Source organism: Hesperophylax consimilis, chromosome 16 (genome assembly GCF_061612785.1).
Source record: "Hesperophylax consimilis isolate HC1 chromosome 16, BYU_Hcon_1.0, whole genome shotgun sequence".
NCBI lineage: Eukaryota > Metazoa > Arthropoda > Insecta > Trichoptera > Limnephilidae > Hesperophylax > Hesperophylax consimilis.
In genome coordinates this window covers 25004286-25031042 of record NC_142851.1, presented here as the reverse complement: position 1 = coordinate 25031042, position 26757 = coordinate 25004286, and the positions used below count along the sequence as shown (strand labels likewise).

General features: G+C 36.9%; 2 protein-coding genes across 3 annotated transcripts; one reads left to right on the top strand and one right to left on the bottom strand.

The window, feature by feature from the left end:
• On the top strand, nucleotides 1-2206 carry TTLL12 (Tubulin tyrosine ligase-like 12). The gene has a single exon (XM_089640687.1). The coding sequence runs from the start codon at nucleotides 100-102 to the stop codon at nucleotides 1963-1965; it is 1866 nt and encodes a 621-aa protein (XP_089496813.1). The 5' UTR covers nucleotides 1-99; the 3' UTR covers nucleotides 1966-2206.
• A 47-nt stretch (nucleotides 2207-2253) lies between these two features.
• On the bottom strand, nucleotides 2254-25384 carry LOC149416926 (uncharacterized). Of its 2 annotated transcripts, none has more exons than XM_089641064.1 (13): nucleotides 25128-25384; nucleotides 24158-24338; nucleotides 21950-22086; nucleotides 21345-21474; nucleotides 17275-17552; nucleotides 11675-11793; nucleotides 10934-11059; nucleotides 9302-9525; nucleotides 8798-8983; nucleotides 6615-6825; nucleotides 5444-5543; nucleotides 5125-5220; nucleotides 2254-4489 (listed from the first exon to the last, which is right to left on the bottom strand). In XM_089641064.1, exons 1-13 carry the CDS (start codon nucleotides 25324-25326, stop codon nucleotides 3846-3848), a joined length of 2631 nt encoding a protein of 876 aa, XP_089497190.1. In that variant the 5' UTR covers nucleotides 25327-25384; the 3' UTR covers nucleotides 2254-3845. The 2 variants fall into 2 exon arrangements, with proteins under 2 accessions (XP_089497190.1, XP_089497191.1); XM_089641065.1 differs by having other exon boundaries at nucleotides 8798-8980.
• Between the last annotated feature and the right edge of the window lie 1373 nt (nucleotides 25385-26757).

Here is a 26757-nt window from a genome sequence, read left to right as displayed (position 1 = left end):
TCGATCTAGTGAGTGGTTTATTTATGATTTTGATCTTTTTGTGTCAGTTGTAATTCGGATGTATTTTTTTACCGATTTTGACTAAAATCAGCATTAAAGATGGATGGAATTTCGAGTTTGAATAACTTTTTGACTATTCATCAGCCTCAGCTGGAGCTATCGGGAGTTCCACCTCATTTTTGGCCGATTCTTTGGCGAAAACTGAACGATAGTATTTTCGATGCCGGCGAGACATTTTCCTTACTTTTGGTAGATTACGAAGATTGTGACAAGCAGACTTACGACCCAACATGGATTGTCCAAGTGTTGGAGGACAGGGCGGTGTTGAAAAACGACCCCCAACACATTTATCTAGTGGATCATACTTGGACATTCAGAACCGACCAGGCGCGAACTCATCTCAGAGAAGTTCCTGGATTGATGCAAAGAATTTGTGGATTAATGGGAATAGACCGAGACGTGGAAAGAGCCGAGGGAGAACTAGAAGACATAGTTTTCGATAATATCTGGAAGTATGCCCAAACCTATGCATTGAACACCAGGGACATCTCAGCAGAGGACAGAGTACCTATTTGGTATATTATGGACGAACTGGGCTCTGCCATAGAACACAGTGATCAACCAAACTTCAGGATAGTTCCGTTTATTCACATGCCCGAAATGCTCACATACTCTCTACTCTTCCCCATAAAAGATGTTGGAGAAGGCAACAGAGTATACAGGAACTACATCGAAGGAGATTATGATGAGAAATATAGAGATGCATTGCTTATTCCTTGGCAAGAGTATGACCATTACGATGAGGATTTCACTCAGACTGAACCGAGTTCCGATTACTTTTCCAGTGGACATGTGCAAGAGACATTAGCTACAGTTGATAATACTGTGGAACCTAGAGATCCATCTACAAAGATTAAAGTTTTTTCGCAGTACGACAGAATAAATGAGAATCTCACTCGTCCCGAGTTTGAAATAGTAACAGAAGAAGGCCCCGCTGAAGTGCTGTGGTTCGTTAATCATTTCAAGGCCTATAAAGAATTGAGTGAACTTGCTCCTCACAAATATGTCAATCAGTTTCCTCACGAGAATGTGCTTACAATCAAAGACCTGTTGTGCATTGTGGCGAGGAGAAATGCCAAGGGACAGACGGATAAGAAAACATTGCAAACCTACCCGGCCTGGTTGCCCACAACATTTAATTTGAAAACAGAGCTTGTGAAATTCGTAGCTTACTATCACCAGAGAGAATTGAAAGGTTTGGACAACCTCTGGATAAGCAAACCGTTTAACTTGGCCAGAAGCTTGGATACGCACATCACTCAAAACCTCGATTTCATTATGAGACTTCCGTTAACTGGACCTAAAATTATACAAAAATACATTGAAAATCCAGTTTTGTTCGAGAGACCTGATGGCAAAGGAAAGGTAAAGTTTGATGTAAGATACGTCATTCTATTGAAGAGTGTCGAGCCGCTGAATGTTTACCTTTACAGGAACTTTTTCTTGAGGTTTGCCAATAAACCATTTGCATTGAACAACTTTGAAGAGTATGAACAGCACTTTACTGTGATGAATTACAGCAACCCCGAACAGTTGTGTAGACTTCTCTGTGCCGATTATATTGTGGAGTGGAATAAGCAGTATCCCGACCATCAGTGGGCGGGAGTAGAGGAGAATATATTTAAGATGATCAGAGAGCTATTTGAATGTGCCGTGGAGAAGCCTGCTCCGTGCGGCATTGCTCCCAACCGACAGTCACGGGCGCTTTACGCTACTGATATAATGCTGGCCTGGGAGAAGAACGCTATAGGAGAGGACATCATCCAACCCAAATTGCTGGAAGTTAACTGGATGCCGGATTGTAACAGGGCTTGTCAGTACTATCCTGATTTCTATAATGACATATTTTCATTATTCTTTTTGGATGAGACACCGGACACTTGCATTCAATTACCTCCCAGTTAATAATTTGTATTTACAAACGTAACAAAAGAATTGTTCTATGTATTTGGATATACTGAACAAAATGTGCATTTATTAACAATATAATCTCCTTCTAAATAATGTTTAACATTTTTTTTATAATAAGGTAGGTAGCTACTTTTTGCACATTTATTGATGAAGAAAAATAGAAAAAGAAAGATAGTTTTTCATGGGTACTTGTCCCTAGTATCACAAACGTTTTGTACATAAATTACTCCGTAAATAAAGTATGCAGTTGATTTTTTGTTTTATTATTTATATTATGTACCTTAAAGCTAAAATTATAATTTAAAGACACAGAATCATAGTAGCTTCCACAATAGGATAATAAATTTTCTGGTAGGGTTAAAAACATTCAGCTCATTGACATTTTTTCGGAAATTTGGAAACATCAAAAATCAAAATAAATAATATTGTTATTGAAGTACATAATATGGGAATTTACAAAACATCAATAATGATAATTATGGAAACATTCTAAAAATTTGAAGACCTTGGAAACATCAATGTCAAATTAATGGATTTAAAAACATCAAAACTGAGAGTTTGTAAAGTGGGAACAACACAACCAAAAAGTTATTTTCTCTTGCAAATATCACTAAAATGTCATATGAAAAGTCCAGCCCTTCACAACAGTTAAAAAACCATTTTTAAAAATATAATTTTTTTGAATGAATTTCTTAAAAATGCCAAAATAAATTCAGGCATATTCAACTACTGTTAAATGAGAGTAATCCTTGTTGCACCCGGGATCGACTTATCAAATCGTAGGAAATACACAATCCCCCTCACTTATACACGCAGTGTAAATTTTATGCAGCGCGTAAGGTAGGAATAGTGAAAACTTGATACCAGAGTAGGTAGGGTTAAACTGAGCTCAAGGCCGGCTTAACTATACCAGTGCTGAACCTGGTACATAAGAATCTAATATGCACAACGGAATATCTTAATTTCAAAGGGAGATTTTATTTTTTATTCAGTGCGCATGCTTATTATACAATATGGATATGGATATGAATATGGTACATGTACAGTTCTGTTTATCGTCTCCAAAACCATCACCCCATGTTTACCGGTGGCAACAGTCTCACATTGGTAAAAAAAAAAAAAAAACTTATGTAAGGTGTAAATTGCCACCAATTTTTTGTTTATCTTTGATAGTGGTCAAATATGATACACAGTGATGGGTTGACTTGGAAGTTATGTAGAATACATTGTTTCCGTTTAGGCTAATGTCTCTAACCTAAAAAGCATGAGACTTTCTGCTTTATAGCTATGATATACAGAAACAAAACATTTGATAAAAATTAACCGATAACTGCAGACTTTCAAATATGTTGAAATGATGCTTTCGGTGTCAGAGACTTCAACCTAATCAGGCACAATACATACGTACATAAACTATTAAAAATAGTATTTATTGTAATAATAGTCTGGTGTGTTGAATTCGTTTTATAAAATTGGTCACTCCTGAAAAACATGACATAATCTAACCCAAGCCAAACTGTTCTCTATTACCTTGCACATTGCCCGTAGATATCAATCAAAAAATAAAATCTTTCCAATTAATCCAACTAACCATCAGAAGGTGGAACGACACACCTCTGTCTTGGCACACACAGTCTTAAATCACATTAAAATAAAGCTGGAAATGCACAAACTACTACTGACAGCTTTGAGCAGTAAATGCATAGTTCTCATATTATAAGAAATCAAAATGTTGAAAAAGCACACAGTAGTCTGTATTTCAAATAAACATTTATCAACTGCTGTAGTCTGTGAATTCCCAGCCCAATGTCATCATTCTTATACACATTCAATGTAATTTAGAATATTTTCCAATAAATCAATAGAATATAGTTTTAAGTGGAATCCGAGTCTTGTTTGGGTGAGAAGCGGGTGAAGTAATTTCTGCGCGCCCTCTTCACTCGCTGTCTGTACTTGGACGCCGTCCAATCCGGATCATCGGAGTTATCTGCATTATCCTTTTGAACTTTCCGATTGGAACTACCGCTGGGCTCCTCGGTCTGAATACCGCTATCAGGGGTAGCGGGTTCTACATGCGTCATTCTCTTCTTGGGCGGTGAAGCCATTTCTTCAACAGTGCTGCAGCTGCTTTCAACTTCACTTTCGTTGGTTTCATTCATAAGTCTAATTAAGGCGGGCAAATAAGCGGGAAGTCCACCGTTCCTCTCCCACTCCTCTAGGCTAGTTGATTGTAAGGAACTGTGCGCAGCGCTTGAAGAATTCAAATCTGTGAATCTACTTTCATTACTTCTCGTCAAGCTAGAGACTAGTGAGTTCCGTTGTGGCTCCGTTTTGAGGTATTCGCGAGATCCATTGATGGGGGTGGGCAGGATGGAGACGAGGGGCATATCCTCGGGGTTGACAGGCGTGGCTGGTGCGGAGGAAAGAGGGGACTTGGAGCGACTTCCACCAGATTGGTCATCGTCAGAATCTGCTTCTGCGATGCGAAAAAGTGGCGCACTTTGATGGCTTCTGATTCCTGGTTAATAGCAAAAAAATCTCTCATTAGAGTTCAAGCATAACCTAAAAGACGAGTGGTGGTAGGTAGATATATATATATTAGCACACTCCAAGCGGGAATGGATTTTGCTTTAAACTGCTATATCTTTGAAAATAATACATATATTTTAATGAATTTATTTTACGTAGTAGTCGCCACAACTCAACTATTCAAGTACTATTTGTAATTAAAGCCTATTTTGTAATACAACTGAATAAACTGAAGTAAAAGTCAGTTTTGGGCCATTTAGTAATGTTATTATATTACATATTATGTATGTATTTTATTATATTACAAAAACTTTGGAAACACAAAACATTACAAAAAAGACCGATTTCCGCATCTCCAGTGCCATAAGTGCACATATTTATTACCCATTCTACAAGTTTAGTATAGCTTCCTATTGATTAAATATTCTTTCACATAAGAGATAAGAAAATGGGACACTTGTATTACATTGTTTATACATATTTATAGTCAGGACCCTTACAAAAAGATTAGTATACAATATTCACATAGAATTATCAGACAGCAATGCCTTTCAGTCATTCAAATAGGACCGGCGTAAGAGGTAAAACTACCCTTCCCGCCGGAAGTGTGTTAATATAAGTTACCTGTGCTGGTACTGGGGACTGCCAAATTGTCATCACTGAAAGTAGTATCCCCTAAAGTTTCCAGATGATTACTGTTCATTCCATTACTGAGGCCACCTGCAAATCACATCTTCCATTATTATTTTTATAAACAGCATGCCCTCTGCATATTTCAAAATTTCTATAAAATCTGTCAAATGAAAAATTATTTAATTACTTGTATTTCTGTTAACATGGAACAATACGACACAGCTTTTTAGTGACAATAATTAATTGTGAAGTATGAAAACATTAAATTCATGTTTAAATGTAGTACTATAAAACAAACACTAAAAAATACCTTTTCTCGATGGACGTCGATTTCCCCGAAAAACTAAAGATTTGTTTTTCCTATCATAACTTCGAGGCATGTTCATCCTTCTTCTGTTTGATCGTGACATCTAAAAACATAGAAAATATCAATTATAAATAACATTATAATTAACTAAACATCACGCCGTTACCGCAGGGGTAGGCAGAGAGGACGGACCGCCAAACAACTCGGTCTTGGCACACACTTCTTGCCTCATTCACATTCATACATCGTCTCACTCTTCTATTATTCTGACTCTTGACATGGCCCGACTCAAGTATCTGATTCACTTTATCGTGCCATGTCTTCCTTGGGGGTCCCCGACTTCTGCTACCAAGCGTCTCTTTCTTAATCTTACTCATCACTCTTACATCAGCATTGCACTCTTTGTGGATCTACACATTTCTCACACAATCATACTCGGTTTTACCACACATACGCCTCAGGGATCTCATTTCAACAGCATTCAGTCTACTTTCATCCTTTCTCTGTCAGTTCCATGCCTCACTTCCATACATCAGGGTAGGTACCAACACTCCATCGTGGACTGCTCACTTCCCTTCATTGGAAATTTTTTTCTTAGCGCCAACTGCGTTCAGTCCTCCATTAATGGAGTTACCTGCATTTACCCTTCTTTCAATATCTCTGTCAGCCTTCCCATCTCTGTAAAACATACTTCCTAAATACACAAACTCATCATATATAGAATAATAGATTTTTTACATTAAAATCTGAAAATGTTTGTTAATGATAACTGAGTAAACATAGGATGTGGTGTTTCAAACTGTATCCATAATGTTTGATCGACGATCAACACAATTTTGAATTTTTGTTATTTGAGGGGGTCCTCATAAAAACGCAGCTTGTCGGTGCATTTCAGCTTATGATCAAATTGCGACAAGATGACAAGCAAAATAGAATGTCCATTTTGCTTGTCAGCTGATCACGATTTGATCTAAGCTGAAACTGGCCGAGCATTGATGTTTAACTGAGAGAATTAATATATGAAATAATAAAAAATGGCACTGATTGTCAATTTGATGCTCCTCAATATGATGGAGTTTGGAACACCCCAACTGAAGACTTGCATCAGATTGTTGACTGAGGAAAACCAATGTATTATTTCCGAGTCTAACTCTCGACATTAAATTTTTCTTACCTTACTCCCTTGCCTGTGATGTGTGGGCCGGGGAGTGGAAAAGGGCTCTTCCTCCTCCTCGCTGCTGCTGGGGTGCTCTGCCTCCAAAGGTGCGAGGGGCGCGGGGGCCCGCCGGGGGTGCAGGCGGCGCTCCCGGGACCGCACTGGCGGGGCCCGCGCCGTGCGCAAGGGGGCACTAGTTGACGTGGAAGGCTTAGGTCTCCTGGAGGATCTGATTGAAAGAGAAAAGGGTGAATGTAAATTATTTGGATGTGAAATAAAGAGGGAGCTATAATAACAGTTAAAAATTACACTCATACATCACTGGCGAATTAAAAATTGTAACCTAACCTAATTTAACTCAAAACATACATAAAGCGTTTCTTTCTACTTAATATTTCAGGAGAGTGATAATTCAAAAAGATCTACGATTTAAACTTTTGACTGTATGTATTATATTTTATGTAAGGTATGTTATGAAAAAAATAAAGTATAATCATTAATGTAATTATTATCTAGATAAGCTAATTCCAATCTAAAAATAAACCCACCCAGGATTCATTTCACAATATAACTCCACTTCGAATTCCGGGGCCTCGCTTAGAAAGCCTAAATAATACAAATGTATGTTCCCGACAATATAATACAGAGAACGAAGTTATCCCTCAAATGCCATAATGTAGTTTGTAGTTTTTATCGGCCAATAAGAAAGCCTAAACAGCAGCGTCACAAGATATGGAGAAGAACTCAACAATCCAACTTGGTGTAAACTTGGTGCTTGGCTTTGCGTACAAGCTTCAAATGTTGTAAGCAAAACCAGCGAATAGCATTCATTTTGTTACAGAGGTGTTGTTGTAATTTGAATATGAAGCCATCAGCAAAACCAACATAAACAAATATGATGGTTTTAAAGATTTCGCTTTCATGTTTCTCAATTTCCACTTCAAAACAATCAACGCATTATAACTATCATCACCTGATTCAAGGCTTCCAAGAAAAATATCTCTAAATTGTCTATCTTTTTATCACTAGCTTGTGCGTGCTGTGTGCGGGATTGTTTTGATTTTCGGCTGTAAAAATTTACTTGTCACAAATCTGTGATGTACAACCTGCGGCCCCATTCTTGGCCCGAGTGTCAATTTCATACGGCCCACATGGTTATAGAGAAAAATATAATTTTTTTTTTTTTTTTTTTTTTAAATATAAAGTTTGGGGTAATTCTTGAAAACTCTGGCTGAGAACATTTTTTTATAGAGTTTTGGTTAATTTACACTGCATTTCCTAAATGGAACCAAATTATAAGGACCAATTTGGCTGACACAAAATTCAACAGAAACCGTAACACTTGAATTTCGCTATCAACCATCTCCCCCTCAACAAAAACAAAAAATAATCCACTTGTAGGTCGGGGGCTGGCAAAGCGGCCCCTCTGCTGAAAAAGTTGTGCATCACTATCATAAATTTACCCCGTGCAGGGATGTAGGTACTCGTAACTAGGTACCTTCATCAACATATTTATTGGTTTTTAAAACAAAAGTTGATGAGTTTGAAAAATTTCACATGACTTTCGCAGATTTTATGACAATTTTACATTGTGCCCGATCGATAGCAATGGTAGATAACCAACATAGCCGACAATCTTACACAGGTAGTGCCATAAAAATATGAATCTGTCCCTGATTGGATAGAAAATTCCCGCCCTTTGTTTGTTACTACTTAATTCGGGAATAATTCTTGAATAATTCCCAACTGTTTTTTCAGACCTAACGACTCATTCATGTATTCAGAAATTGTGTTCACTTAATTATTTGCTTGGTATATCAGTGAATTGACCTCGTTATAACAGTCAACAATTATATGAAAATAAACCTGAACTAAAATACTGTTTTGTAATTGTTGATTATAGCCATGAAATCGCTATTGACACCCCTCCTCAGATTGTATTGCTCTCAGATACATTTGTTATCCTGTTTCCTTGATAATTAGACTCTATTCACTTGAAAGTATGCCAACCCCTGCTTTAGCCCTATTACCCCTGGGCCTAGAAACTTTGAGTGTCAGAAAATAAAAATTGTGATTATTTTCGAGGTATTATTGCAAACTTTGATACGTTTAAAAGAAGTAAAAAAAAAAAAAAGATTTTTTTAATATAATAATTATCTGGTGATTAAAACTTATGAGATATCAGGGTTTTGTTGACCTACCTAGGACCAGCCCTCTTCCTAGCCAGCTGCAGCAGCTTGGACTGCCTTGTGGCGATGAGGCGGGCGATCCTGTTTTGCACGCGGGGGTTCCTCATGCTGTTGTTGTTAGCCCTCTTGGGGGGCAGCGGCAGGAAGTCAACCAGGAGCTGGTCGCTGTCCGAGGAGTCCTCCGTGTCCTTATACCTGCTGGGGAAAGAAGTCACATACAATATTACTACTCGTTATTTCTTTGTACGTTTCACGTAGTTCCACGGCAAAACAGAACATTGGAGGAAACAAAAAGAACAAACAAGCAACAAACCTAACTTAACCCAACCTATCTTTTTATCATGTTCTGTTTGATTCGATTACCATTGTAGGTACTATCATCTATATCTATATGGAATTATTTTGAAAAGTTAAGGTTAGCTTTAAGTTGTTTAGGTTTTTAGTGACTGATTTCTTGTTAATGTGGAAAGAAAGATTAAATCTTAGTTAAATTGTGGGTAAGTAAAGTGAGGTAACCTCCTGCTGTTCCTGCGCCGCCTGTTGGCCGTGTTGATGGCGGCCTGCATGCGTGTGGTGACGCCGGTGACGCGAGCAGCCATGGCCGTGGTCTCGCCGGCGCTCTGCGAGTCTGTCTCCTCGGCCGACCAACCCTCGATCTCGCGCTGCACCAGCGAGTCGAAGAAGGCCATCATGCGGGGGTCTTCACTAGTGGACTGGTCAGTGTAGTTGTGGGAAATATACTGTTGGAAAATGATCATCGTATTAAATTATTTTTTTGTACAATCTTATTGAGATATCTGTAAAATTGGTAATAGGACATGTTAATTATAAACTGGCATGCTCCCTTTGATATGACATATTATTTACAAGTTAACCACTGGAGTGCTCGTGTCAATAACTGGAATATGAGTTGAGTGATTGGCATTCGAGTTGGAAATTACTCGCCCTCATTTAAAAAAAAAAATCACTGAATTTTAATACTGAGACATACAACCTGATTATAGAGCTATATAGCCAATGAATTCAGATATATTTCACTGTTTATCCTATATTTTTAGGATTCACTTAAGACGTATTGCAAACTCGGCATAATATGCCGAAAATCACTCGAGTGGATAAATTCTATACAACAATCTCTTTTTTTTACTTTAATTTTAATTTTGGTCTCTAACCTAGTAGAGGTAATATCCAAAGGCAAAATGAATGTATAAGGTCGACACTGCAATTGCAATGCTTCGTACCGTGGGTGGGCACGATTCTTCGACACTGCAAATGCAGGGCTTCAGCCCAGGGGTTAAAGAGAAATAAACATTCCCAGGTATCGAATAACCTGACAACACTTATTTAATTTCTTCCTGCTTCCATCATTATAGGAGGGAATCCACCACGGAGGCCATGTCGGGTATGTAAATGTTGCTTATGCAATGATGGAGAACCAAGCCAGCAGATGAATGAATCCGCATGGATTCACAATCAACAAAAATGTTTCCCATATTTTGATTAGTAAAACGACGACTCTAAAACGCATAATAATAATTTTTATTAACCGCTTCTGTGCCAAGAGCGAGTTAACTCGCATTCTTGGCCTGCTGTGCACAGCTACACTTCTACCTACTGGCATTTAAAAGGTTAAATACATTCCGATCACTATTCCAGATGAAACAGAAATTAAAGGATTTTATTCTGATCTTTGGACCAAATTCTTCACAGAGCACAGGGCATAAGAGTTACCTTCGCAAATTTAAGATGACTGTTAATAACAGTTAAACCTGTTCAAGCGATGACAAATTAAAGTAAAAGGCGCTACACTAGTTGGTGCATAATTTGTCTTCTATTCGGTGAAAGATTAACAAACATTAGGCAATGTAAATATGGCGGGAGGTCATAAATCTACAATACAATGCACTACGTCTGTTCTGCCATCGTAAGCAAAAAGGCAGCTAGAAATTTGCAAAAGAAAAAACCTGCCATAAGAGACTTTTCACCTGTTATCAGAAAAGTATATCAGAGTGTGATTTTTGCAAATTTCTAGGTGCCTTTTTGCTTACGACAGCAGTATTGGTGTTTGTTTCTTTATCTTTTCAGCCTAGAAAATTGTATGAAAGCGGTTTTTTTTGCTGTAAGTTGGTAATAAAGAGAGCAACGCACCGCCCCACTATTGTACACCAGGGACACATATTCCTCGTGGGAGTAGACTGTGCGTGGGTTCTCATTGCCTGCCTGTTCCTCCAGGAGAGCTCCTCTGGACCCCGGGAGTTCTAGGGGGGACCAGGTCTGAAAAAAAAGTTATTGAATTCAAATACCTTATATGGTACATATTTCAAAGGAACAGAAATAAAAACTTTTACTTCCTTACTTATAAATGTGGTGTTAATATTATTAAATGGCACGTAAGCTCAGAATAGTGAAAAACTTGACTCATTACCATGGCGTTTGTTTGGTTAAAACGGTCTTAAACCAGGCTTAAGGTCGGATTTACCACACCAACGTTAAATCGGCGTGTAAGAATCTAATTAGGTGAGACAGTAAGGACGGGTTGTTTCGGAGAATTTGAACAATTCATCAAATTTCAACGTTCATTTCCGGGTTTTGTGAAAGTCCTATTCAAGTTCTGTTACTATATCATTATAGGCTAGTTGCTTGACAAAACTGAAATTAAAACAGAAATTGAAAAAATCTTTCACAGAACTGGAAAATGAACGTTGAAATTTGATGAATTGTTCAAATTCTCCGAAACAACCCGTCCTAAGTGTGGAAAAAATTAGGTCACTTTTATATTTCAATTTTGCAAGGGACTGATAAAACAAAACTTATTATGATGGGAACCTTATATAAAGGTCTCACTGTATTTATATAGATCGTGCTTGATGGGGTTATCTGTTCTGTTACCTTAATAATTTTCTCGACACCAGAAGAAGCTATGACACAGTGTTGGGGATTGTATCTGACTTGGTTCACTATGGACCTATGCCCGTGGAGCACCATGTGAGCATCATCCACCCAGACTCCTAAAAGTATACAAATATTTCGTAAGAATAAAACATATCTCTACACAGTAGAAAGCTTTTACAACATTTTTCAAGGGACAAAAAAATGTGTTTTTAACCATCCCGCACCGGAGGGGGGTAATACACATCCCCCAAATGAGAGTTTTGTTTAAATCAATTGAAAAACCATATCATTGAATATATATTTAACCAGTCAAAAGACGGCTACCCAAATTTGGGTCTCATCGTTCTAGGCCTTGAATCACGGTTTTTAGCAATTTATTTTTTATGATACAATTTTTTTTAATATAAAACCTACAAATGAAATATAGATGATTCACTGGCTCTAAAGCACAGTAGGCAGTTTATGTATCTGTAGTAACATTTGGAGGTATGATTTTTTTAATGAGCGTGAACGAATCCAAAAACCGAAATCCAGAAACCACATCGCTCATGGGTTTTTTTTTGTAAATATGTCATCGCTCGAGAGTTCATAAAAAAAACAATAATATGTACTTAAGTTACACTCCATTTTGTAGTGTCTCTTTACCATTATGTATTATTTAATTTTTGTTTTTTTTTGTTTATTAAATAATTAATCAATTTACAGAGTATAATCATTAATGTTAACACACTTTGGACGGGAAAGGTATTTCTACCCTTTCGGTTGATTGTTGCTTACAGACGGGAAGGGTATTTTTACCTTTTGCGCCGGCTTCATTTCAATGGCAGAAAAGAATAAATTATCCTATGTTTTTGTATGAATATTATATGCCAATGTCTTTCTAAAGGTCCCAACTATATGTACATAATTATCAAATCGCAATACAATTATTCTTTTTATATTTATATTCGAGTCTTTCGTGTACATCGGTATTTCAACAAAGGGACCTTTTATTATTGAATGCCTGACACCTGATAAGCAATGCCGTTTGAAGATTAACGAAATAAGTCATTTTTCGGTTAGTCATTTTATAGCTTGGTTATGCTGAGTTAGTATGTAGACATTTTTAATAAAATATTTTCATTATTTAGACCGTTATTTTCGCCCGTCACCAGCGGTCTGCCGGCGCAAAAGATACCCGCCTGAAGTGCGTTAACTAAAATAATTCATAAAATCAGTAATATTTAAATACTGAAGACAATATTAGTGATTTTTTCAAACGAAAATCTGAAACAGAAAAATCAGAAAAGGAAACGGTCACATCTGGGACTCGAACCCAGGACCCTTGTCTTTCCGGGACAATGCTCTACCAACTGCGCTAATGGGACCCTATCCTATTCGGTCACTTTTAACTGTATCATACGAATAAGAACTACCAACGTTGTCTTCATTTTTTTTCACCGCACATTTTTATTGGCAACTATCTTTATGTATGATCGCAAGATTCAACCCGAACTAAATGCAATCCTAGACAGCGTCTTATAGATAAACCTATCTTATTGTTTTTATTTTTTTAATGTGCGACATCTATTGACTTTTTCTGCAAGTCTAGAAAATGAATTATTATTTTTCGGAATAACTTATTGAGTAAAACCTCAAATTATAATATTTAAATACTGAAGACAATATTAGTGATTTTTTCAAACGAAAATCTGAAACAGAAAAATCAGAAAAGGAAACGGTCACATCTGGGACTCGAACCCAGGACCCTTGTCTTTCCGGGACAATGCTCTACCAACTGCGCTAATGGGACCCTATCCTATTCGGTCACTTTTAACTGTATCATACGAATAAGAACTACCAACGTTGTCTTCATTTTTTTCACCGCACATTTTTATTGGCAACTATCTTTATGTATGATCGCAAGATTCAACCCGAACTAAATGCAATCCTAGACAGCGTCTTATAAGTCCCAGATGTGACCGTTTCCTTTTCTGATTTTTCTGTTTCAGATTTTCGTTTGAAAAAATCACTAATATTGTCTTCAGTATTTAAATATTATAATTTGAGGTTTTACTCAATAAGTTATTCCGAAAAATAATAATTCATAAAATCAGTTTTCACTGCTTTTGATTTTTTAATGTTCCTCTTCTATAGAATCTGGCCCTCTTGTGTCTAGAAGAGTGGGGAGCATCAAGATCAAGATTATTTAATGTTTGTAGTTATGATTTAAGGAAATATGAATACTTAAATTTATAATTAATTAAGAAGATAGTTTCAACATTTTGGTATTTTTACATTGAACTTCTCTTTAATCGCTTTTAGTAGGTGTTTATCGTTTTCTATTGTTCTGATATTTTCAGGTAGGCTGTTGAAGTATTTTTTCCCTAGATATATGTAATGATGTTGAGCAAAAGTGGTGTTACATTTTTGTGTTGGAAATATATGTTTTTGACGAGTACGACTTTCAGTTAAAAAGCTGTGATTTTGTTTTTCTTTTATTATTTGAATTATTTTGTTTTTTCGGACAAGATCATTAAATTTTAATACTTTAAATTATTCAAAAATTAGATGTGTTGGATAATCTCTCCAGTTGGTTTTTTCAATATTATTTTTATGACGTTGTACAATTTCAACAGGGAGTAGATTTGTTAGTAGATGAATAATAATTTTTTTGGCACTCATCATTGTCATTTTTTTGCTATCTTCTTTAAAGTTAAATATTAAACGCGGAGGTTTTGTATCAGTTGGTTTTAGATATTTGAATTTGTCCGCTGGTTCTAAATTTATTCCGAAAGCAGAAGTAATTCTGTTTGCAATTTCATGCGGCGCGGTTCATTAATCGTTACTTTAAATCCGTTATCCTCTACAGAATTTTTTAATTCTCTTTGTTCTGATTCAGCTATTTTAATTTCCAAAGCAATGATTCTTTTTTCTTTAATTTCCAAGTCTTCTATACTATTTTGGCGTTGTTTCGGTAAATCGAGATTTTTAAAATTTTATTTAATTTTTCATTGATTTCATCATATCTATCGCTTACAAATTGTGTTGCTTTTTTTAAATCGGCTAATTCCGTCTCGAATTTTGAAAACATTTGTGATTTCCACTCACCTAGTTTTCGATCAATGTAGTCCGTGAGCGAGTCCATGATTTTTTGATGTTCCATAGCAGATCTTTTTGAAGACATAATGTTTGTAATTTAAATAATTAATAATTAAATACTCCAGTAGCGAGTAGCGAGAATCAGGTAGCGAGTAGCAGGTTTAATCGGGAACAAGCGGCTAGACGCCGGCTGAACACAATTTACGGCGTACCTTCACGTCGCGCGACAACACAATGCAAGAAATTGAAAATGTTTTTATGATTAATAACAATCGTTTGTGATTGAGATAATAACTCACTGCACTTTAAGTCACCTAACACTGTAACTTAAGTTTAAGTAGCACATCACTGTTTGCTTTATATTATGTTTTATGTAATAAGTGTAGACGCAGTTTACAATATGGTTTATTTGTCTGCTGAGAAAAGATGGACATTGTCCGGTTAAAACGGTAGGTATATATATATATATTTTCCTTAATTCAGGTGAGAGTAGTGATGTATAAATTCCTGGGAATTTATTTCTGGGGAATATTCCTGGGAATATTCCCGGGAATATTCCCCTGGACGGGGAATTTTGATTTTAACAACATAATACCTCAAAAAGAATAATATTTATTAAATAAAAAAAAATATATACCCACATATGGTACATATAGAGCAGGATAGATCCATAAAAACTATTCCCATATATATAGGAATAGGATCCAAGAGAAAAATAACAAAAAAACACCGATCAAAATTATTTTAAAGTGACTAGTATCTCTATATAATTGTATACTGTACAGTATTAGTAGCCTATACACGGTGTCCGGAAACTCGTAGTACAAGCGGGAAACTGGAGAATCTACACCACATGGGGAACCCAAAAAAACATAAAGTTTTTTGATTTGAGCATTTTCAAAAAAAAACCAAAAAAATATATTTTTCGGCTATTTTAGGGTTAAAGTTTTTTCTGGTGTTTAGGGTTGAATAACAGATGTTTTAACCCTGCAGAGCAGAAATATTTTATGATTACACCGGGTTAAATGAAGGGTGATTTCAAAATAATGCTTCAAATCCGAGTTTCTTCATTTGTTTTACTTTCAAATAGTTTTAATTAGTTGGGTACTTTGATCTTCAGTAATAATTTATAAGAATTTGATTAAAAAAAAAAAAAAAAAAAAATCAACTTCAAACTCGATTTACTCGATAACGAAAGCTCAAATAAAAAAAAAATATAATACAAAATCGACTCCAAATGTGATGTAGATTCACCAGTTTCCCGCTTGTACTACGAGTTTCCGGACACCCTGTATACACGTTATGCTAGTAAACGGTACATATAAAAAAAATCAATCGTAAAACTGTAAAAATGACACAACTTCACAGATTGTTACTGTTCATCTGATGATACCGATTGGAAACTGACACTATCAACTTCCCTTCCACTTTCACCTTAATATTCTTCTTCTTCTTCATCCGACCCGGACGAACTTGTTGCTGACTCAGGATTATCTACGTTTTCTACATCCTCAGCACAGTCAATTGGATGTTTGCGTTTGCGAGTACCAGATAGGTTTGAAACGTTATTATGCGAAGCAATCTGCTCATCCGTGGAAGAAAGGGTTTTCTTGGGAGCAAATTGAGAGACTCGTTCAGAGGAAAGAAGTTTCCAATTGTGTTCCACAAATGTCATTTTCCCTGCTCTTTGAGTTGTTAGACGATTCCTCCGTGTTGTATGAATGCGACTAAACGTGCTAAAAGATCTCTCAGTGGCTGCTGAAGTAATGGTAGCAGTCAATATTCTTATGGCAACCTGTGACAAATCAGAACATCCGCACATCCCCTTCCACCAGGTCACTGGCGTGATTTTATCGACACACTTCCATAGGAATACCTTGCTCCATGATTCTTCTTTAGCCCTATAATTGGCTAAATCAACAAGAACATTTGCACTATCAACAGTCTCCATATGACTTGCTACTTGGTCAATGAATTCAAGTGCTTCAAGATGCTGTGCGTGGCTTAGCAGATGTCCTTGGGAACCTGGATCTAGTAGGGTAACAGCCAGATGTATTGGAGTAATAGCAAATTCTTTGCGCTGCGCCGCCTTTTCCAGTATTTGCTTCTCTTCGGCATGTGACAGTAGAGAGGATAAGTGGTAGGGAAGTCCCTAGATCAGGGGATGTCGTCTTAGATAACTGCTAACACTCAATAAAGCATCCAAGAGAAGTGTAGAAACCATTTTATTAAAAATAAAATAAATTCCCCGTTTTCGGGAATTTATTTCATGTCGGAGAATATTCCCGGGAATATTCCCCGGGGAATATTCCCGGGTCTACATCACTAGGTGAGAGTGATCAAACATATTCAAATATCAAACCCCTGTCTATCTCAAGCAGATACAGTTGAGCCTGTCTGGGGCCTAGGGGTGAAAAGGTCTTATGTAATTTGGCGATGTCATGTTTCTTCCATATCGGCATAGATTATACTTGTATTGATTCTGTGTTCAGAGATTAAAACAAATAATTAGTTACCTTCACCGTCCGGTATTCGCCACATGTAGAGATTGAAGTCGTCTGAGCCCGACAGCACAAACTGGTCCTTGTCACCGGCGAAGCAGCAGCTCTTCATTGTGCACGAGTTGTAGTAGTCAGGGTGGTAGAAGTGCACCAACGGCTGCGGGGCCCCGATGGAGTAGAGCACGGGGGGCAAGCGGCGCCGCAGGGCCAGGATGCGGGAGCCCTGCGAGTCGAAGCAGACACTCATGCAGTTCTGCGTCACGCCCTCGGGGCCGCCGTAACGAAGCACGGGGCTGGAAGACAAGAGATTATTAGAATAACAAAAACTAGTTAAAATATAAGGCAGTGCTAGATACTCTCAGTATCGCCCTGGTAAAAGACCACCATTCAGAAATTAAACTTTTAAATGGCAACTCTTAATCCAAAAAAATTCATCAATTTAATACTTTTGGCTGCGAGAATCATATCGCGCGGTAATTACTACAACTCCGTAATCAGCGTTATTGAGTTCCACACAATACCAACTTGATTTCCTCGCATATATTATGTGTTTGGGGTATTTATGGGTTATATTTTTTTTTTTTTTTTTTAAATTTATTTATTTCATCAAAAAATTACAGAATATATATAATATATCATTAGTAAGTTGTATAATTATATGTCAGTTAGAAACAATGAAATTGTTGCAATAATAATGTTACAATAATACGGCAGTTTCTAATATAAGAAAAAATATTTATCAATGTAAGAGTGTTATATAGAAATGGCTTAATATACTATATTTTAGGTTGTGCATAACCTGCCTCACTAGGCGAACCTGTATTGAGGCAGAATTTTTGGTTAATTATTTCTCCATTTTGTCTATGGTTTGCTAATATGTAAATGTATGGGTTCCCATACAGCAATCCATTATTTTAGGTTACATTATTGTTTACATATTGAAGATACAGATAGAATAAGTTTAAACACAATACATACTATAATAACTCACTGTGACAAGGCATTTGGTTACTTTTCATTATTGTTTGCATTTACACAATACGTATATAGTAAGTTTTAGCACCGTACATACTGCAATAACTGTCAATGACAAGGCGTTTGGGTGAGGGCACCGGTGTAGGCTCGATCATTTGAATAAATCCAAATTTTAACATTTTTTTTAAACTCTTTCCGTGTTTGACTCTCTTTAATATTTTCCGGGAGCATGTTGAAGATCTTTGTGGCAAAGTAGCCAAAGCTACGTTGACCAAAGGTGGAAGAAAGTGCTGGAACTTGCAACATGTCTTTGTTCGAATTACGCGTAAATCTAAAGTTAGTTTTTTTTTCGTAAAGCACGTGTTTGTTTTTAAAGAGATGCATGAGGATAGTTTTTACATAGATCTGTCGAACATCAAATACTCTCATTATGTTAAAAATTAAGTTACTGTTTGCAGTTTGAGGAAGTTTGAGAATAATTTTCATAATTGTTTTCTGCGCCTTTTCAACAGGACCTAGAGCTGATGAAGTACCCCCTCCCCATGCAATGATACCATACTCAATGATAGATTGGGTTAATGCAAAATAAATCGTTTTTAGAATTTGTAAGTTAAGGAAGTTCCTTACGGATCTGAAGAAATGTATTGTTTTCCTAATTTTATTCGCAATGATCTGAGTATGTATATTCCATTTGAGGTATGGGTCAATGGTGAGGCCGAGGTACTTCATCTGTGGAGTTCGCTCTATACAGGGGCACTCATTGCATACATTGGAATTCGTACAGTTATGTATTTTTATGGAGTAATCATCATTAGGTTGGCCTGCAGTATTGATGCTTGAAGTGATATATTTTGTTTTTTTCGTGTTAAGGGTAAGCGTGTTTATATCTAACCATTTTTTAACTAAGTTAATATTTTTTTCAGCTTTTTTAAATACAGCTGACCAATTGTTGTCTTCAAACAGTAAGACAGTATCGTCGGCAAAGCTAACAATGCTTCCCTCAATTTCAAGGTTGCAAAAGTTGTTTATATACAGTAAGAACAGAGTTGGTCCCAATACGCTTCCTTGTGGAATTCCATAGTCAGTTGAGCGCTGGTTACTGAGGGTATTATGTATTTTAACCTGTTGTTTGCGTCCATTTAGGTAGCTTTTAAAGAAGTTTAGCTCTTTGTCCGTGATGCCGATTTTTTTATAATATATATAAAACCACTGATGATAATAAAATGACAGACTTTGAACATTCTGTGATTCTAATGAATAATAAAGTCTTAATTTTTATTGGAACAACTTTTCTTTTAACTTTTTTTTAAGGTTATACCAATCAGTGTAATATATCCCAATGGCCGAGTGGTTAGGGGCGTAGTTCCGGTAAGAGAGAGATCCTGGGTTCGATTCCCAGTTGAAGATACCTTTTTATGTTTCTGTGTCTTGTTCTATTTCAGGTTTTGTTAAGATTTATTAGTATTTTCTTCTTCAGTAAAGTCTTAATTGAATCTTCTCGTTGCCAACAGGGGTAACAAAAAATCTATAAAATTACTATCGGTGAAATTATTGTGGTAGTATAGTGGAGTAAAAGCGTAGGGAGTGTGGCGAACCCATGGCTCAGGGAGTGGAAACACGACCTGCAATAGCCATACCAAGCTACGGTGTGAGCTACCGTGCTCAGGCTGAATGACCTGGGGAACAGTGTCACGAACGGTGCCTCCGAGAAACAGGGTCACATCACGAAGTATTTAGACCTTACCTCAGCACGCAGGGCTCTACTGGAGTGGACCTTCAATTTCTCTAGATACTTGTGGGACGAAAATTGGACCATTCGAAAACTCCCTCTTCCCTCATTGGGCCTTCGGGGAACTAAGGAGTGGACATTTCCCCATGGGGCCTCCGGGGAACCAAGGAGGAGTGGAGAGGAGAGATGAGACCCTCTTCCCTCATGGGACCTTTAGGGAACCAAAGAGGAGTAGAGAGGAGAGATGAGGCCACCTCCGTGATCTCTTCCATTGTGGGACCTTCAGGGAACCAAAGGGGAGTGGAGAGGAGAGATGAGGCTCTCTTCCATTGTGGGGCCTTCAGGGAACCAAGGGGGATTGGAAAAGAGAGATGAGACCTGGGAAGACACATTGTGGAACCAGAAGACATAGCCACATATCCAATGACAAAACTGGTGAACTTTATAAATGGGACTGGGTGACTAAAGGTGTACTAAGGGTGTGTTAAAGGAATGAGATAAAATGGGAGATAACCACAGACATAGGAATTAATAGACGAGAAGATAATGGCGAGGGGTAAAATCAACTGTTGAAGAACGAAGGGGGTAAGGCTGACTGTGATTCGTCAATAAATCAATCTGACAGTAAATAGGCATCTCGCATTATAATATCACCATTTAGTTCTTAAAAGTAAAATCTGCTTTGGAATGAATAGACATTTTTACATGGGAGCGCAAATTACTCGCCACGTTATGAACTAATTTGCGAAGTCCAAATTCGGCAAAGTAAGGCAGCTTCTATTTTCAGAGTCGTAGTTAGTTTCAGAGTATTTAGTTAAGACACTTTTACAAATGTTTCATAATTTACTTACCCCAGTAAACAACGATGAGCACACTTGAGAATCGCTACATTGTGATGTGATAGTATGTGTTTCTAAAACTGATCCATATAATACGGTGTGAATAAGCTTAAAATAAAGTAAAATAATGCTTACTTATGGAATGTAATACGACAATTGGGTTTATTCTCTTTTTCACATCTATTTTTACAAGTTTTCATATCACAAGTCAACATTTTGCAGTGTTATTTCGTAAAATGAACCGATGATGCCTCGACCATAGTTCGCACAAGAATGATGACGTCACGTTTTCAAATTTCACTTGAAGCCATACGCGAGCACAGCCGGCTCCAATGGAACCGGTATGGGGAGTGGGGATAATACGCTTTTAATCACTTAGGGCAGGTCTACTAATATTCATATGTCTATGGAGATAACACACTGGACCTATGGCCTAAGTGCTCAAGCGTAATACGTAAACCGTATCCACTCTATAAATAAATAAATTGTGGGGTATCTCAATAACCCCTCATGGTAACAAAATTTTTATTGAAAGTACTGACTATTTAGGTTTCCGCAGGTCCCACAGCGTAGTTCCGTCCTGCGCGTTGGCAGCCGCCAAGCAGCCCGACTGTGACGGATGAAACACCACTCCATGGAATGCCCGTCGACTGCGGGAGAGCACCAGCGACTCTGCAAGTGACACAAGGAATTTATATAAACAGCCATCTACCATCCGCTTGCGACCAAATTCTCGTACGAGAGTTAATAACGTCTTGCATATGAAAAGATGCTTCAATTAGTTTTTAGCTATATTTAGGGAACAGATCTGTACATCCCAATCTTCTTTTAGCTTCACAACATTCTCCCAAAAAATTGGAATGCCATAATTACACTAGGTTCCACGACAAAACAGAATACTTTTGAAAAAAAAAAAACATTACTAACCTATTACTTTACTATCTTCTGTTTTGTCCGGTTACCGACCACTGCAATGGTTCCCGGAGCAGCGGTACCTGTACCCGTATCCCAAAATGCACGCAAAAACTTTGGGTGGTATCACATAAAAAAACAACTATGTACATAAATGCCAATTTGTTAATCGGTTAGTGTAAAATAGTTACAAGGTAGTATCATCAGTAGGAGAAAAAAAAAATAAGAATCTCACCGTCGACAGATTGCCTCGTATCGAAAACAAGAAGTCTTCCATCGTTCCCTGCTGTGGCGATGACCCGAGAATTGTAGGGGTCTATAGAGACCCCACAGACCGCTTTCTGGTGGGGCAGTAGTTCTACTATACGCTTTCTGAAAATCCATTCAACATTACTTACCCATTTTAGTCTAGTAATTGTAAATTATTATAACATACTTGGTTGGGTTTTAAATTTCATGCTGAAATGTACATAAAACTGTCTGTTACTTAAATGCTGACAATAATTCGACAACAGCGACAGTAGTAATAAATCTATCATGCTAAGCATAAAGCTATCGGAAGGTCGAAGGAAACAAAGCGCACACCAAACACAATGTTCGGTGAGCGTGCTTTCGGAGTGTCAGGACCTAAAGCCTGGAAAGGACTGCCACATGATATAAAGCTATTGTAAGGTTGAAGGAACCAAAGCGCACACCAAATACTAAGTTCGGTGAGCGTGCTTTTGGAGTGACAGGACCTAAAGCCTGGAATGGACTGCCACATGATTTAAAGGTATTGGAAGGTTGAAGGAACCAAAGCGCACACCAAATACTAACTTCGGTGAGCGTGCTTTTGGAGTGTCAGGACCTAAGGCCTGGAATGGACTGCCACATGATTTAAGAATGATTACAGACTCAACAGAGTTCAGAGCTAAACTCAAAAATCACCTTTTTAGACAGTCACATTCAAAGTCAGAAATTTTTCACCTTCACAGTCCGCGACATTGTAAATAAATAAATGTGTAAAAAATGTTAATATTTTTTGTAAGCTTTTTAAGGTAATTTCATCAAAATTCTCCAGTCTTTTAAAAGAAATATCAACTCTACTCTTGCCACTAATCTTCTAATAAATGTAATATCATTAGTAATGGAGGGTAAAATAGCAAACGTAAAATCAATGTCTAGTGTTTTTACTATAGTGTCCTCTGCGTGCAAAGTCGTAAACTTTTTTTAATAAAAGTGTGTTTATCTGAAGTGACCAGCCAGGTAAATATGTTTTTCTGTATCTGTTTGTAAATAATAAAATTAGATAGAGATTAGGAATTCGTAATACATTGTAGCACCCTCGAGGTGATTTTTATTATTTATTTATTGGGTCTTAGGTACAATTTAAAAAACTGACAAATTGCTTTGGCAGTTCAGTGGGTGTTTATATTGAAGAATAATAATAATTAAATAAAAAAAAACATAACTAAGGAATGAAATTTTATAAAAAAAAAATGTAAATTAAAGAGTTAAGTGGCGAACCCATCGCTCAGGGAGTGGAAACACAACCACACCCGGTAGCTCACACCATAGCCATCCCAAGCTAAGGTGTGAGCTACCGTGTTCAGGCTGAATGACCTGGGGAAGAGTGTCACGAACGGTGCCTCCGAGAAACAGGGTCGCATCTCAGAGTATTTACACCTTACTCCAGCACTGGAGGCTCTGCTAGAGTGGACCTTCTATTTCCCTGGATACTTGTGGGACGAAAATCGGACCATTCGGAAAAGTCCTTCTTCCCTCGTGGGGCCTTCAGGGAACTGAGGGGGATTGGAGAGGAGAGATGAGACCTGGGAAGACACATTGTGGAACCAGAAGACATAGCCACTTACAATGACAACCCTGCTGAACTTTGGACTGGGTGACTGTTAAAGAAATGAGGTAAAAAGGGAGATAGCACAATTGGCCTATGGCCTAAGTGCTCACGGGAACTATGTAAACCATCTCCGCCATATAAATAAATAAAATAAAAGAGTAAAGAATGGTACAAGTCAACAACAACTTTTCAGGAGAGCGATTTCAAATTTATAAACTGTGAACTTCTATTGGGTGATTGAGTAACAAATACCCATTTTTAATTGAAATATACTTTTGAGATTTTTTTATTTTGATACCATGTGAAATTGTCCCAAAGATGAAAAAATTAAAAAACCTAAAAATATTTTTTTCAACTTATATTCTTTATACCTAGCACGATAGAAATAATACAAGCTTAATATCGAGATGAAAAGCAATGGATTTACTAAACAAGTAAGCTGGAATTTTACATGAGTCCAGACATCACTTTCATGGTAAAGATATTAGGTGTCACATAGCCCAGGACTGGGAAACCTGGAGGCACCTTGTGGAAGCGATGGGTTCCCAACCCCGAATAGGACAAAAGATGAGCTGATGAAAGACATAGATAGATCGGGTTGGTTACGTCTGAGTGTCGTGCACGATGACCTGGTCGTCATTCCCCCCGGAGTATATCCTGGTGTTGTCGGGCGTGATGGAGAGACAGAAGATGTTGGAGAGATGCTGGGCAGCCATGATCTCCGGCTGCCCATAGTTCAATAGGGACTCCCCAAACTTCCATAGGACCACCCGCCTGTCGTCACCACCTGTTGAAATGAAACTACTTAAAATCAACCAATTCTAAAAATAAACCATTGAAAAAAAAATCATAATGCATAATAGGTAGGTACATTGCATTTTTCATAAACTTTTCTATGAAAACATTTTCCTTGTGTAAATTATAACATCTTGAGATAAGACTAAAATGGAAAAATTTACCATTGTTTACAAAATTCGATCATTTCACTTATGAAATGGGGAAATTATTTACATGGGATTATTTAGTCGAGACTTGTGAGACATTAAATATTATGAAATAGGCCTATTATTATTATTATGATACTCGTACACGTGTCAAAAAGCTATTTAGTTCCACCGAAAATAATAATCATGAGTACGTAATGAAATAAAACTATACAATACCTACCTATTCAACAATAAATAAATATAAAAATTGCGCAAATTTTTCGGAGTTGACAAGTCAGAAAAAATGTAAACATTTATTTAGATGCTTACATCGGAACCAAAATATCTTAGGTTCTGTCAATTTATTATTATTGCATTATGATATTGACACAATACTGAGAACACTGTAATGATTCCAATTTGCATAATAGTACGTATGTCAATAAAAATAAACAAAATGGTTTCTGTAATGCAGGATTGTAAAATAGTTATGTTGTGCTTAAAAATATACCACATTGAATGATTGAACAGCACAGCTGGAAAAAAATGCCGCACGGAAATAAGAAATCACACATAAGATACACGCACTTTAAACCGAAATATCAATTAATAGAATCTTAATTAATACGTGAACATCAATCAGAACGTACCAGACAGAAGCAGCTCTCCATTATCTGAAAATTCAATTGCGTTCACACACCCATAGTGGCAGACCAAATCCTTTTTGAACAAGTTTTTTGCGACACGCAACCTCTCGTCGAATAGTTTCGACTTTAGAGTGGGCAAGCCTCCGGTTTCTCTCTTAATTAAATACGGCAGTGGATTCGCAACATTTACGTGAGCCGCCATGGCACCACGGGAAATAAATTCTAATGTTGTGGATTGACGTTTCGGAGATGCGTCTGCGTTCGATCAGCTGTAGTAAAATAATAATAACGTAGGTATTATTTTACATTTTCAGATAGTCGCTCAGCTGATCGTGTAGTGACATTGAACATGCGCGCGGCGCGAGATTTGAATTTTGACAAGAAAGATCGTCAACTTTTTTTTGTTTTTTTTTTTTTTAAATTTCGTAACAATAAAACCTCCGTTGACATATTATTTTTGTTAGAATATATGTTTCAATTTTACGGATTTTTTCGTAATTCTCTAATGGCGCCTATAATCAAAGAATGGCGCATAACTGGATTGTTCTCACGTAAGTGAGATCGTCTGTAAAAACCCAGTATAAATAAATTTCCAACTCTTTGTTCACAGGACATAGAACGCCCGATACAGCGGGTTCGGCGTTTCAATTTTAGTTGATCAACTCGACGCTTTAAAGCATATTAGTGTGAAACTTCTTTCAGCAAAGTTTTCAAGTTTTTAGTTAGAAATCTTGACGTTCAATAAAAATTTATCAACTCAAACCGAAATGTCTGAATCCGCTAATAGAAAAGAAACCTAATCAATAAAATGTCGTTCTATTTTCTATTCTATACAAAATAGATTAAATTTAAACGAAATGGAATAGAGTAAGTATGCTCCAAACAATTCCTTTCCATTTTCAAACAGTTTGTTCTATGAAATAAATCATAGAATACCCTGATTTTATTCTACACATAATTGACCACAGAATAGAGTAAATTTGAACAAAATAGAATAGAGCAAGTGTTTTTCAAACAATTCCTTTCAATAATTTGTCTAGTAATAATTTGTACCCTGAAGATGCTCGCTTGAGTAAAGCGAAACCGGTCGGTTCTAAAAATTATTAAAAACTCGTGGTTTTAAAACAAAAAGTATTTTATTTTATTTTATTAAATTCCTTTGAATTTTCAAACAGTTTGTCGTATGAAATAGATCATAGAATACCTTGATTCTATTTACAGAAAAGAGTAAAATTTAAACAAAGAACGAAAGGAAATATTTACCCTTTTGTAAATAATACTAAAATGGACTATTGAATTTACCATATTTTATACCTATAAATTCACTTTAAAGAAAGTAAATTATTTTGAAAATCGTGGAATGAAACGATAAAAGGTTAAGAATTTTAAAACTTTTGAGTTAATTTAAAGATTTGACAAAGGAAGAATGAATTTAGTCATTAGTGTCTTCTTCTTCTTCCTAGCACTATCCCAACTCATTGCCTAGGTAGGCTGTTGGGGTCGGCTCTTCTCGTTCTCAGGTTATAGCTTCTTCGGTTCTGAGTGTCGCTTTCATCTAGGCCGTTTCTTTGTAGGATTTTGGAGCATTGGGTCATCCAGGACTTCTTTGGTCTACCTCTGGATGACTGTCTTT